Source organism: Lycorma delicatula, chromosome 6 (assembly GCF_047948215.1).
Source record: "Lycorma delicatula isolate Av1 chromosome 6, ASM4794821v1, whole genome shotgun sequence".
In the NCBI taxonomy this organism is placed as follows: Eukaryota; Metazoa; Arthropoda; class Insecta; order Hemiptera; family Fulgoridae; genus Lycorma; species Lycorma delicatula.
In genome coordinates this window covers 3031658-3045466 of record NC_134460.1, presented here as the reverse complement: position 1 = coordinate 3045466, position 13809 = coordinate 3031658, and the positions used below count along the sequence as shown (strand labels likewise).

Below are 13809 nucleotides of genomic sequence, written 5' to 3'. Positions count from 1 at the left end.
AGTGGTACTTATAATGCACTTTATTCTAGCATACTGTTTCTAAATAAAATAAAATTTATCATTCTGTTCAGAATTAAATTCTCTACAAGTTTTGTTTAAAAGTTTATGTGTTTATTACCCGATTAACAAAGTTATTGTATATGACAAACATGAATTTTTTTACCCCAATTTATTAGTTTTCACCCAGATTTTTCAAAACCTACTGCAGATATGGTTCTGAGACTTATTTTGTTTGATTTTTCAGGTCAAAAACCATAAGAAATCACTAATTCTACCCTTTAAAATTTATCCTAAAAATTTCAATACGACCTTATTTTACTGGGGTATCTGAAATCCAAGCAAAATCTTTCACTAGCTATAACTTGCAAACGAAGCTTTTTAGGACATATATTTATATGAACTTTTTCCATTATTTTCACGAGTGGAATAGATTATGAACTTTGTGATCCACTTTGGTTATCCATGTATCTTTGTGTTAAAATTGTCCAGATTAAATGCAGAGAGAGAGAAAGATGCTTTATTCATTTAGTACGGGGTTTATAGTTTTTAAGCATGATTTTTCAGGTTATTATTTTTCCAAATCTTAAATCTTTATTCTTGTCCCAAGGTATGGAATATGCTGATAAATGTACAATCATGTTTCTGGTCACAATCGGTCACCACCAAAGCTAATTTTGAGCAGCTTTATTTCTGATTTGGGGAATTTGATTCAAGAAATTAGACTTTACATCTCTTTTTATATGATCATGTTCAATAATCAATTAAACAGTATAGTTCTCTCCCAAGAAGACCTTTCTATGTCGACTGCCAACAGTCCAAAAAAGGTTTTAATGAAAAGATTAGAAAAAACAATAAAAGATGTTCACTCTTAGTTAAGAAAGTATTGAAATGTTGGACAGCTGGCCTTCAAATTTAATTACAATCGCTGAAACCTGAAATTGGTTTGTATCATTTCCACTATACAAAAATGTATAAAAATATGTTGAATTTTATTTAATATCATTCAAAAATAATATAAACATGTCCAGTACTGGACAGCAGGATTTGCATATTCATCCATAATAAATTTCAAAAAACAATTTTCACTATAAACAAATCATAAATAGATATTTTTAATATAATTATAAAATGTAATAACTGAAGATATGGGATCCAGTGAAAATCAATTCTAGAAATTAATATGGTAAGTTAACTTATCTATTTACTGTGTTTTGGTGGCCTATACTTCATTTAATATTAAATTTTATTAGCACAGTGATATGTAAATATGTAATATGTTAATAATATATATATTCTACTAATTATATTATACATTATTATTATGTTATGTTATATTAATATATGTTAATAATGTACTAATATGTTAATGAATTATTTAAATTTTCAAAAAATTATTTAAGTGAAATAATGCACAGAGAAATTTTTATGAACCCTTCAGAAATTGTTTTGTAAACAACTTGATGTATAAACATATACCAGTATTTTAAAATAAAGCTAAAGAACATAAATAATAACACATTACATTGAATTTAATTACAACTGATGAATCATTCACCACCAGATGGGGGAAATATCCTTTCACAATCAATTTAATCTTCAAGGAAAGTTAAAAATCAAAAATTTGTCATATTCTATAGCATGTTTCTTTGAGTAGTAAAACTTAAAGATGTATATCTCCTGCAAATGAAATTGAAATAATATTGATTTTTCTAATTTCATTTATTAAACTAGAGGCAAAATTTTAAGTTATTTATAATTCAATAGAAAAGTTCAGAATTCACAATTAATTGTCATACTTAGATGAACGATATTGATTTTTTATTATGTATAGTTTTGCAGGGAGCCTTATCTAAATTTTGTATATAATTGAAATTTTATTTATATGCTACAGTAAATGCATTTCATTTTTATGTAATTTTTAAATTTCATACAAAAGTGAATTAATTTTTTGTGTGATTCATATGCGTTTTCATTTTGAAGGAGAATGGAATTTTCACCCTTCTTTTTGGCAAACTGTTTTATACAATAGCTCTGTATGTATTTCAATAAAAATCAACTGATAAAAATGACAGAAAAGAGAGATTTTAACTTTCATGGTGACTTCATTGAAATTTCAAGGGTTCCATTTCCTATTTTTCAGGTACATTTTTTTTATAACTCATTCATTAGGAAATGTAGAGATATTTCAGGGAGAAAAAGAAATTCTAAAATTGCTCTGTTAGATGTGGGCAATTGGTAATGATGAATAACATGCAGAACCTAGCCTATCCTATCCTATCCTATCCTGCCTGCAGTGCAAAGAATTTTACAAAAACAATGACTGTGTGATGCCTGAAAATAGAAAATTTCACCGCCACTTTAATTTAGTGTTATAATTGCATTCCATCAGCACATGTAATAACACATGGGTCCAGAATTTGAGGAAACTCTGAAAATGAAATCTTCTAGTTGTGGTGTGTGAACTGCTATCATATACCAGACAATCGGCTACTATCTATAACAGGATCTTGTTGTCAAATATTGTTTCCACAACTGCACCACTTGAGTGTTAAAAAAATATTACTATGTAATTTATATTACTATTCACACAGGTTGCCAAGTGTCAAACTCAAATCCAGTGGCCAGCAACATGATAATTCAGCAGAAGAGTGGGAAAAAATAAATTGGCATGATAAATTTATTCACATCCTGTGGATGTCAGACAAAGTCCATTTCCACCAGAATGAATTTGTTAAAAAAGAAAAATCCTACTTTGTTAAATCAATGTCTTCACACAGCAACAAAGCTACACTGCAGCATGTTGTCATTGTATGATGAATAGACCCATATTTTTTTAAAAATAGGATGGCCTTACTACTGCTACATTATTTCAGTCATCACACCATGTTAGAAAATTTCGTTCTACAAAAAGTGTAAACATTTTCATTAGTATCAACGGCAGCAGTAAGCAAATTATTTGTCAACTTTTTTAATTTTGAGAAACAATATATAAAACAACTGAACGCAAGATCTGAAAGAAAATTCAGAAATTACCAAAATTACTATCAAAATGTTACACTGAACCATGCAAATTATCACCAAGTCACAGCAGAAATGTCAACATAACTGGAGGCTAACCTGTACGATGACATCTTCAAGAAATAAAATTGGATTTGTAATTATTAAATGAAAAATTTTCTAATATTAAAACTAAAAAAAAAAATTCAAAAATGAAGCCAATATTATCTTTAGAAAATACGAGGTTTGTTCAGAAAATAACCAACTTTATTTTTTTAATGTTAATTATTAATTTTACAGATTATTGGTCCTTGCCTTCAGGACTCCCCTCCCCTACTCTCACACACTTTTCCCACTGATGTTTCCACTTTGTGAAACAGTCTTTTTTCCTTCCTGTTTAGCTTCTGGGAATCACAATCAGATATTACTTCAGAGGATGATATGTATGAGTGTAAGTGAAGTGTAGTCTTGTACAGTCTCAGGTCGACCATTTCTGAGATGTGTGGTTAATTGAAACCCAACCACCAAAGAACACCGATGTCCATGATCTAATATTCAAATCTGTATAAAAGTATTGCCTTTACTAGAATTTGAACTCCAACTTCCAATCAAGTTGAACTCCCAACTTCAAAATCAGCTGATTTGCGAAAGATGCATTCACCAGTAGACCAACTCGGCTGACTCACGAAGCAGTCCTGGATAGCATTATTTGAAATGGCCTTTAAGGTTCGTTGATGAATTTGTTTTAATGTCATCAATACTCTGAAAATGGTGTCCTTTCATCACCGATTTTAATTTCAGAAATAAGAAAAAGTCACAAGGAGCCAGGTCTAGCAAAAAGGGGGGCTGAGGGAGAACAATCATCTGATTTTTAGCATAAAACTGACAAAGTTGAGTATGTGTGTGCATTGTTGTGGTGAAGTAACTGTGAGTTGTCTCACCACAACTTCGGTTTCTTTTTGCGAATTTTATTCATTTTCTGAACACAGGTGCTATCAGTTAAAGTTGAAGGCCTTCCTGGTTGAGGGTCATCTTCAAATGACTGACGACCCCTTTTAAATTGTGAAAACCATTCGTAACATCGTGTATGATGCAGAGCTTATCTTCAAGCTCTACACAAGCTTGTTTCAAAATTGAAACGTTTCAGTGAGTTTTCCCCTGTTTCACGCAAAACTTTACGTTGGGTCGTTGCTCCTGAAAATCGCTACTAACACTTAAACACATTGTACTCGCATAACAATAACACAAAAACTAAATGAGCTATCAACAATCCAAGAACATATGATTACAAAGGAGGTTATACAGAACACAATGCTGCCAACCACACTTCACTAAATATCTCCACTGGCATGTAATTAAAAATGTTTGGTTATTTTCTATTTACATTTACATTCCAAAATTTCCTGTTTTCTGAGACTTAATTGTTACATTAAAAGCTTTCATTAATATTAAAAGATTGTAAAATTAATGATTAATATTTAATTAGCATAACATTGATAAAACAATTAATTTTATTTTTAAATTCACATTAAAATACAAATCCAGTAAAAATCAAAATGTAATTTTCAAGCAATGCTTGCAGAGCGATTGATAAGTAGATGACAGTAGTCATTCATAAAAATGCCAAGGGCATAGCTTTAAAGGATACTAAAAATATAATTATCGCTAATGTTTTAAATAAGCCAAGACTTAACTAAATTTGAAAAAAATTTCTAAGGAAATTTTTCAACCCTCTAAGTAATAGGAAAAACTGGAACCTAAATTAACACTGGTTAATTCAACTTGTAAAATGTAAAGCTACTGTTCTAAACATCTTTGTCTATCGACTGGAAAAAAGTTTGATAAAAATATATAAAATATTAAAAAATCTTTTGGTCAACAGTACATAAGCCTAATATAAGAAGCTTTTTTAACAGACCTAATTTAAGTCAATATACTAACTGAACGGTGTGATTCTCGTGTTGAGTGCTTAGATTAGATGTTGTTTCCTCAAATTAATCCTTTGTGCAATTGAGAACATTTAAAATGTTTTTACCGCCTAAATTTATTAAGAGGTTGAATCCTCTTTTACCCACCGGGTGCAAGAAACAAAGAATCCACTATTATCCTCCAAATGCCATTTTTTAATCCTTTTGACTAAATCACTTACATGATCATCCTTCCAAGTGCTCCTAGATCATCTAGGTCTTCTAAGAATGTTTCATCACAGCAATACCAGATACTGAACTTTGAAGAATTTCATGAATATTTGTTATGCATATGTTCAGCAAATAAAAACTTTAGGACCGATAAAGAAATAAAAACAATCAAGGAACTTTACTGACACAAGTTGTTAATTCATTTCTTCATAACAACTACATGCTAAGGAATTTTACAGTCTTTTTTTTATAAAAAAAATTATATACTTAAAAAATAGAATATTAAATAATTTAACATAAAGTGAACATAAGTATAAAATACATTACACAAACACTGACTTAAATAACAATAAAAAATTATTATGTCAAGAAGCTTTCTATTAACAAAAGTTTCATAACTGTAATAATCAGAAATAACATGAAAAATCATCATATAAGTACAGTGAAACCTGTCATTCAAAATCTCAGTTAATTCAAAAAATGATGTCATTTATTATTCATAAAAAATGAACATTTTGATATAAAACTTTAAAATAAATTTTACTTCAATTATTTTAATTATAATTTACATAATCTAATTAATGATTCTTAATTTAACATTTAATTATCAAAACATTATAATAAAACAACTTTACTTTTATATTTAGTTAAAATAAAAATCTAGTAGAAATTAAAATGTCATTTTCATGCAATGCTTAGACATTTACAAATAGATGGCAATAGTCATTCATTAAGATGCCAGGGACATAATTTTAAAAGATGTTAGAGTATTAAGATGTAATTATTGCTAATGTTTTAAGTTAGCCACCTTTAAAAAAAATTTGATGGAAACATGAATACAAATTAACCCAAAAATGAGAATGAACTTGTTATGATCCATTCTTCTCATGGTCACTCCCACTGATTACAAAGCCATTATTAGTAAAATAATCAAAGAAATGGATACAGGTGAAAGAGAAAAAGCAAATGAAATATAATTAACTTTCAAGTATGACAGCAAAGATATTGAAAGTAGTCAGTGATTTTACTATTTCGAAGTACTTGATACAAAACTTTTAACTGTGGTAGAAACTTAAAAGGAAGTAATTAAAACATTCTGTAAGCTATACAAAAAGAAAAGGAGAGTGCTCAGGAGATAAAAAAAAGGGACAGTAACAGGATGCCACTTAATTAAAGATGGCACCCTGTTTCTTAAAAGTTCATTCCCTCGAGTTTCAAATTACAAAGGCTTCACTGTTTTAATTTTAATATTTTGTTTAACGTTATCATCTGCAGAACACATAATAAAAAAATTATGTAATTAAATAAAGTTGTCAAAAAAAGAAGGAAAAACGCTTATTCAAAGAACTTTTTTTTAAACTACAGGTTACTCAATAATATTTTGTCATCACTATTAATTCTATTAACTCCTATTGTTGAAAGGAAATATGTATTTATATTTCTGATAAAATATGTACAAAAGTTTTGATTAATGTTTACACTTTTTGTCACGATTTTGTATTTTTGGATAATCAACAGTACATTTTGGGGTGTATACATACAGTTTTGGTTCCTAACATTTTACTTATTAATAGTAAATGGCAAATTATAAAAAAAAAACAAAACAAGCTAAGTCAAAGCAATCAATCAAAATCAGAATATAAGTATAAATTGATTCTATTGCTCTACATGGTAAGCTATCAAGATAATTTGCATTTTAATATGATGCCACAGTTGATATGATTGTTGTTACACTTGTAAATATGCAACTGGCAATGGGATCACCACCCTGATGCAGTCTAATGATCCCCCAAATGCAATTTAAGAGTTAAATTTGATTATCCAATTTTTGGAAAAGTAATAAATTCCAACAGAAAATCAGGAAAAAATACGTTTATTCTTATAGAGTGGATATTTTCCAGTATTTTCCACAATTTACATAAAAAATAATACGCATTGATTTTGTAGATAATTACAAATGCATAAATTTTCTTCTAAAGATTAAACTATCAAGCTGAAAAATAAAATGCTCAGTAACAATTTTCTTATGTACATTATTTACATCAAGTGTCACAACTGGTTGTAGTCAACCTGACATGAGTCCCAAATCACATCCAAAAATGACAATCAACCTTGAGAATAACAAAAATTTCATACCAAAAAGTGAAAATGAAGTTAGGTTTCCATTGCCTCATTTTCTAAGATAAATGTACGTTATAACAGCATACATTGCAAAGCCCACCAAAATGCAGGTGATTTTCAGTCTACAAGTGACACTTCTGTTCCCCACAGGAACTGATTTTAGTACCCACATCATTACTTTCACAGAAAGCAACCCAAGACTGGTGTCTCTTGTATCTCAGGTACTTTACATATATACACCACATGGCAAAAAACAGACTGGGACAGATAATGTGAAGTAACAGATTAATTAATGCACTCCTTTCTGTAGTGGTGTGATGCATTTACACTGATTTGAATCAGAAAGGGTCATAAATAAAAGTATAACTGCAACTTATACATGGTATAAGTTAACACTATAAGTGTAGTAAAGCTTAAGATTACATTTATTAAGTGAAAATAATCATTGTATATTTTCATAAAAATTTATTACTTTGAAAAGAAACTCTTCAGTTCTACCCTCTCCTTTAATATAGTTACAAAGAAAAAATAAATTAGGAGAACATTTATAATTACAATTACTCAGAAGTAAACCTTGAACACAGGTTAATAATTGTATATGTGTGCATCATCCAAGCCAGTCATGGGCTATTTCTAATCATATTTTTTTTTTTTACAAAAATATATTTGTTTCTATATGTTTGTCAGACTAGAAAATTGCATTGGGAGAGATGTAAGAAAATATATAGGAATAATTTTATTGATGCGGATATTGGAATTAAAACAGGTGCAATCATGTTATACAGTAATTCAAAGTCCTCATTATTTTAGCAGGATTATTATTCTAAGTATTAGATAAATTTACAGTTTTTACACCATGCACATTTTATTAGAACTAAATTAAAATAAGAACTTTATGTTTATCATTTTAACACTCTGGGGCTGTTATGTAAAATTTGGTTGCTCTCAAAATGGAAGGTTCTTTAAAATCATTTCTAAGAAATCTAATTTTGAGATTAAAAAGAAATCATCTATCTATTAAGTATTCTCTCACTTGTACGTTAAAAGAGGTTTCTGTAGCATCTACTATAAAAAAGTATTGTACACATGGTGGGTAATTTTTACGTCATTAGACTAAAATGAATCAGCCTATTGGTTGACTCAGCATTCAAATTAATATATACATTAGCAAATCAACGGGTAAAATATTCATTCTATTTATAAATTATGACAAAAGGAATCGGACAAGTGATATGAGCCTATTAAATCACGTAACACTGTAATACAAATACAAGGAATGTTTTTTAAAGTAAGTACTGTTTTGAAATTCTGCCACTGCTACGCTGCAGTCGGCATTCCACACATGCGCACTGTGTACCCGCATCTATTGGCAAGCCACAGACACCATTTGGAAATATTCGACTGTGTTTACATTTGTTTGTGAGTATTTAAAAATGCCTCCGCTGATCAACTATTCCGCCGACTGTGAAATACGTGGTATGGTTAGTTTTCTTAGCGCTAAAGGAGTGAAAGCGGCTGAAATTTTTCATCAGATCAGTGAAGTGTATAGAGAAAACATTATGAACAATGTAATGGTATGAAAATGGGTTAGAGTTTTCAATGATGGCCGCCAGAATGTTCATGATGAACAGAATGGATGACTTGTCATTACTGAAGATTTTGTGCAGAAAGTTGACGAAAAAGTGAGAACAGACAGATGAGAAAAGAAAGAGAGAACACACACTTTATGATTTCTTCGCTATCTGAAGAGTTTCCTCAAGTTTCAAGAACTGTTGTGTATGAAATTGTGACTGAATGCTTAAATTACTGAATGTCAAAGTAACCGTGTTGCAGTGGTTATTAAGTCAGGCAGCAGACTTCTATGACGATGGTGTTCAAAAGTCGGTTGCACGATACGACAAGTACATTAATATTGGTGGCAATTACGTAGAAAAGTAGATTAAGTACATGCTTTCACGTAAAAATAAAATTATTAAGAATAATGTACTTGTTTTTTTTAAATTTCAAAACCGTACTTACTTTAAAAACATGCCTCATATATAAAGTTAGACTCCTGAACAAAACCGATTATACTTAGGTTTTTGAAATTAATCAAATGATAAAAGAAGCAATCAGAAGTGGTTGTTGACATTTTATATATATATATATATATATATATACTAAGTTTCTTCACTTTTTAAATAGACTCTAGTCAACAATGGTTCATGTTTCTATTATTTTAAAATGAAGATAAAGAAAATTAACAATTTATTACACTAAAGAAAACAGTAACACAAATTTACGAATTGGAATGGATTAAATTGAATTTAGGAAGTGAATTTGGTAAAGTTTTGGAAATTCTCCTATTAGAACATGACAAACATGTTGGACAAACACAGAGAACTCATTTATTTTTTATTAATGTGCATGTAAAACATCTTTAATAAGTGGGCAAATTATAGATTTAAACAGTGTAATAGTTATGTGTTCTGCAAGTTTTAAGACAGCGTTCACAAAATCAATAATCAATATTTTCTTGGAGAATAAGTTTTTTGTATTTACATGTAAAAAAATAAGAATATTTTAATTAAAAAATGATATAAAAAAAATAAAATACATGCAATAATCATAAATAATTTATTACAGAAAAAGAAGGTTGTCATTCATTTTATTTTCTCCAAATCTAACTATAATAAATTAATAGGTACTTCATATTTAAAGTAAAGATAAAATTTTTACTTAGCAATAATGATGTAAATAATACATTTATTTGTTATTGCATCACATTTTTATCAATAAAAGCCAAAAACTGGTTCATATGCAGTACACCTTCTTTCGGGGATTCTCTTTTTACTCCCACACCTTGAGTCCATGTCCACAGCCTACGAGTAATGAAGCAGTCTCTAAAAAATAAAATAAGATAAAAACATAATATTTAAAAAAAATTATTTAAGACTAGATCAGTAAGGTCCTTCGCACTATCTCCTTTTAATAACATTTATCTGAGGTTAGTTATTAAAATACAGAGGAGTTCACCTATTGTGTTTACTATGGGACCTGTAACTTTTCATAACAATAACAGATTAATAACATTAGGCAAGGATGAAAAAAAATTATTACACAATTAAAATAAACCGTTATTTTTACACAAAACAACATATCTTATTAACACTTAAAAAAAAAAACATAAAATCTGTTTAAAAGATTCACTGATAGTTGTTTGCCTTTTATTAGAAAGAATGAATGTAGTCTTTGTACTCACGTCTGATAAAATTTGAAGCCCTATATTGGACACCCGACGAAGAATTCTCAAGGCACTTTTGCATCTCTGCATTAACTGGTGGAGCTTCAACTTCTTCATCCTCCGTTTGTTCATCGCATTCACTTCTGTCAAGGTAATTGTAGCTGTCACTTCAATATCCTTGTCTCGATATTGACCCGATTTCCAAACTCAAGTCTAGGCATAATACCTGAAGTTTCGAATTGTATTTCACCTGAGCTGAGATCTTAAACATCAAAAGCTTCTTCATGGATCTTTGAAAATCCACCTTTTCGGAAGCAGTTTTCAACTGCTGTCTTTGAGACATGCTTCCACAACATCGTTAGCAAATTCAATGCATCTAAAATAGATATTTTTTTTTGCAATTGCATTTGTATCTGATTTATCTTAAATTCCATCAAGCTCAGCTGTAATTTTTTCTCAAATTTTCATATGGTAATAGGCTTTTAATGTCTGTATTACACCTTGGTCACACGGTTGGATTATTGAAGTAGTGTTAGAAGGTAAGAAAACTATTTTTATATTTTGTAAAGACAATTTGTTAGAATGTGTTGTGCAGTTGTCTACTAACAGGACAACGTTTCGTCTTAGTTCTTGATCCCAGTTAATTAACCATTTGTTAAAAATATAACTTCTCATCCAAGTATTAGCACTAGAAATGTACAGGCAAATTTTTTTGACACTTTTAAAGCCATGGGTTTTTACTTTTGCCAATAACTAAAAAGATCTCATTTTTCTCCAAAATTTTCCTATTTTCTTGAAGAGATAAATCCACAAGTTTTTTCTTTTGTTTGCCATAATATGTAGGGTTATTTATGATAAACCTTTTTACATAGTCTTATAACTCAATAGTTATACATTACAATCATAGTTCATGTCAGCAATCACAAAATACATTAAATAAATCGCTGTAGTACCTACAAATGATGCACTCTTTCGTCTTCAATGGTAAAATGACAATTATGCACCGAACCTACTGACACTACATCGTGTATCAACAAGTACATACTGTCCATTCAAACCGCCCACAATGGCTATGCTTCAGGTAAAAACCCACTGACGTACCTACCTAGGTCTACGAATTACACTGCTGGACCCTTATGTTTAGAAAGTTTTAAACAATAGGATCATTTTATAGAAATTCCTAAGAATTTACAACTTTTGTATCCATGTATGATTATTATAACTGATAACAATAGCTGAAGTTTGATCAAAATAGGTGGATTATTTTTATATAGATGGTTTAGGGACTGACTGATTATGATAACAATAACTGACATAATATTATCTGCAATTCTAATATCGGATGTATAGAAAAAAGTCACAAAGTACTACCCAAATCATATAACATACAATCAATTAAGGAAATATTTTTTAAGTTAAATTGAATAAAAAATTTTACCATGAATATAAACCTTTATTCATTCAGAAACTAAATGTTTTCTAAATTTGAATAACATTTTTAGTATAAAAAAACTTGTACATTTATAAAACAGCATAACCATTTTTTAATATGGAAAAAACAACATTACTCCTAGAAAAATCTTATAATTTTTTTAAAAATTGGCAACTTCCACTTAAATCAGGAGAGTTGGCAGGTCTGGTACTAATAAAAATGTGGTACCACATTTAATAGAAATGTTATTCAGTGAATAGGATATTAATGTTATGAAAATTTTTTGTCCAATGGCTATGAAAAAGATTCTTTTGGAGAAATACCTTTAAATTTTGTTGAATATGGATTATATGAAGAGGGTGACAGGTATATTCAATCTCTTAAAAACGAATCTGCAAGAGTTCTCCGATGCTGTCTTCAGTATTATTTTTTTGAAAAATTTTACTAGGAAATAAATATTAAAAAAAAGAATATTTTATTAAGTTTTAGTTTTCTCATTGTAAGTGGAAAATTTTCTTCTTTGTTGAACTAAATGATTGTTAATTTACTTGAAATGAATTTTATAAAAACATTAATATTGTTTCCAGCAAAAGCGCTCTCTCTCTCTCTCTCTCTCTCTCTCTCCCGATTTGAATAAAGGTATTATACAAATAACAAAACATATTTGCAAACAAATATGGCATCTTTGGTAAAATTATAATTTAATTTAAATATAATATTAAAATCAGTTTACCAATACATTACTCAATTCCCTCAAATGTTTTTGGCTATTCCACCATCATCAGGAGGATTGATCTTACAATAATTTAGAATTAAAATATAAAAATATATAAAAAATTCACAAGATAAAATTGTTAGAATTAATAACAATTGATTGTCGTAAGTTAAAAATTTTAAATTTAATGTAAAAGTAAGTATGTCTGGTTTGTATGAATGTCATAATTGTTATGACTACTGTTGAGTGGGGAATCAGTTTGGTCAGTTTAATAACTGTTGTTCATTCATTATTTGTGTATATAAAATGCCACCTCCAAATCTAATTTGTTCATTAATCAATTTATTATTATTATGTGGAATTTTTCTAGATTAATAGTACTATAAAAATTATTAGAATAATCCAATATCTCTATGAAATTATCTAGATTATCGTTATAATAATAATTACAATCCATGGATTATAATTATAATTAAAATTGGAACAATCTTTCTATCTTTGTTATGGAATTAATATGTTCTTTAGCTCTGATCGAAAAAGAATGTAGTCATACAAATAAATCTATCTTTACATATTCATTTCCTAAGTTATTATGAGTTAGTTTTATGTTTTCTCTTATATAATTTATTTTTTATTCAGAAATATAATTTGTCTATTTAACTTCCACTATATTCATTTAATGTAGTGATGTATCTAATATTATATATATAATATTAGATTATTTATATATATATATATATATATATATATATATATATATATATATAAATAATCATAAAAAATTGAATATTTACATTAAAAAAGTTTTATTGGTACTGAAACACTTGTTAAATCAAAGCATTTGTTACTTTCTCATGAACGAAAAATTATGTCCGGCAAGTGATGTAAATCTTGGGCAATATATTGTTGTAGCCTTTCACGGTAACTGGCCTCAATTCTTTGCAGCATGCTACATCAATCTGGGTGATGTTATGACGAATTGCGATCTTTAGGTCCTCCAATGTACGTGGTTTATTGCCGTACACACGCGATTTCAGAAACCCCCACAGAAAAAAATCACAACTACTCAAGTCGGGGGACCGAGGGGGACAAGGAATGTCGCCGAATCTGGAAACAATCCGTCCCAGAAACAAGTTACGGAGAACAGCCATCGTTGCCCTCACTGTGTGCGCTGTAGCTCCAT

The 13809-nt window shown here is 29.0% G+C and overlaps 1 protein-coding gene and 1 long non-coding RNA gene across 2 annotated transcripts in view; one reads left to right on the top strand and one right to left on the bottom strand.

Annotated features, from left to right (window-relative positions):
- Positions 1 to 13809, top strand: part of LOC142325937 (uncharacterized) — a 59522-nt gene that overhangs the window by 25646 nt on the left and 20067 nt on the right. The window lies entirely within an intron of this gene.
- Positions 9859 to 13809, bottom strand: part of Cmtr1 (Cap methyltransferase 1) — a 105267-nt gene continuing 101316 nt past the window's right edge. The window contains exon 16 of the mRNA XM_075367888.1: positions 9859 to 10138. Coding sequence (XP_075224003.1) covers positions 10009 to 10138 — 130 coding nt within the window. The 3' untranslated portion in view covers positions 9859 to 10008. The remainder of the gene's footprint in view (positions 10139 to 13809) is intronic.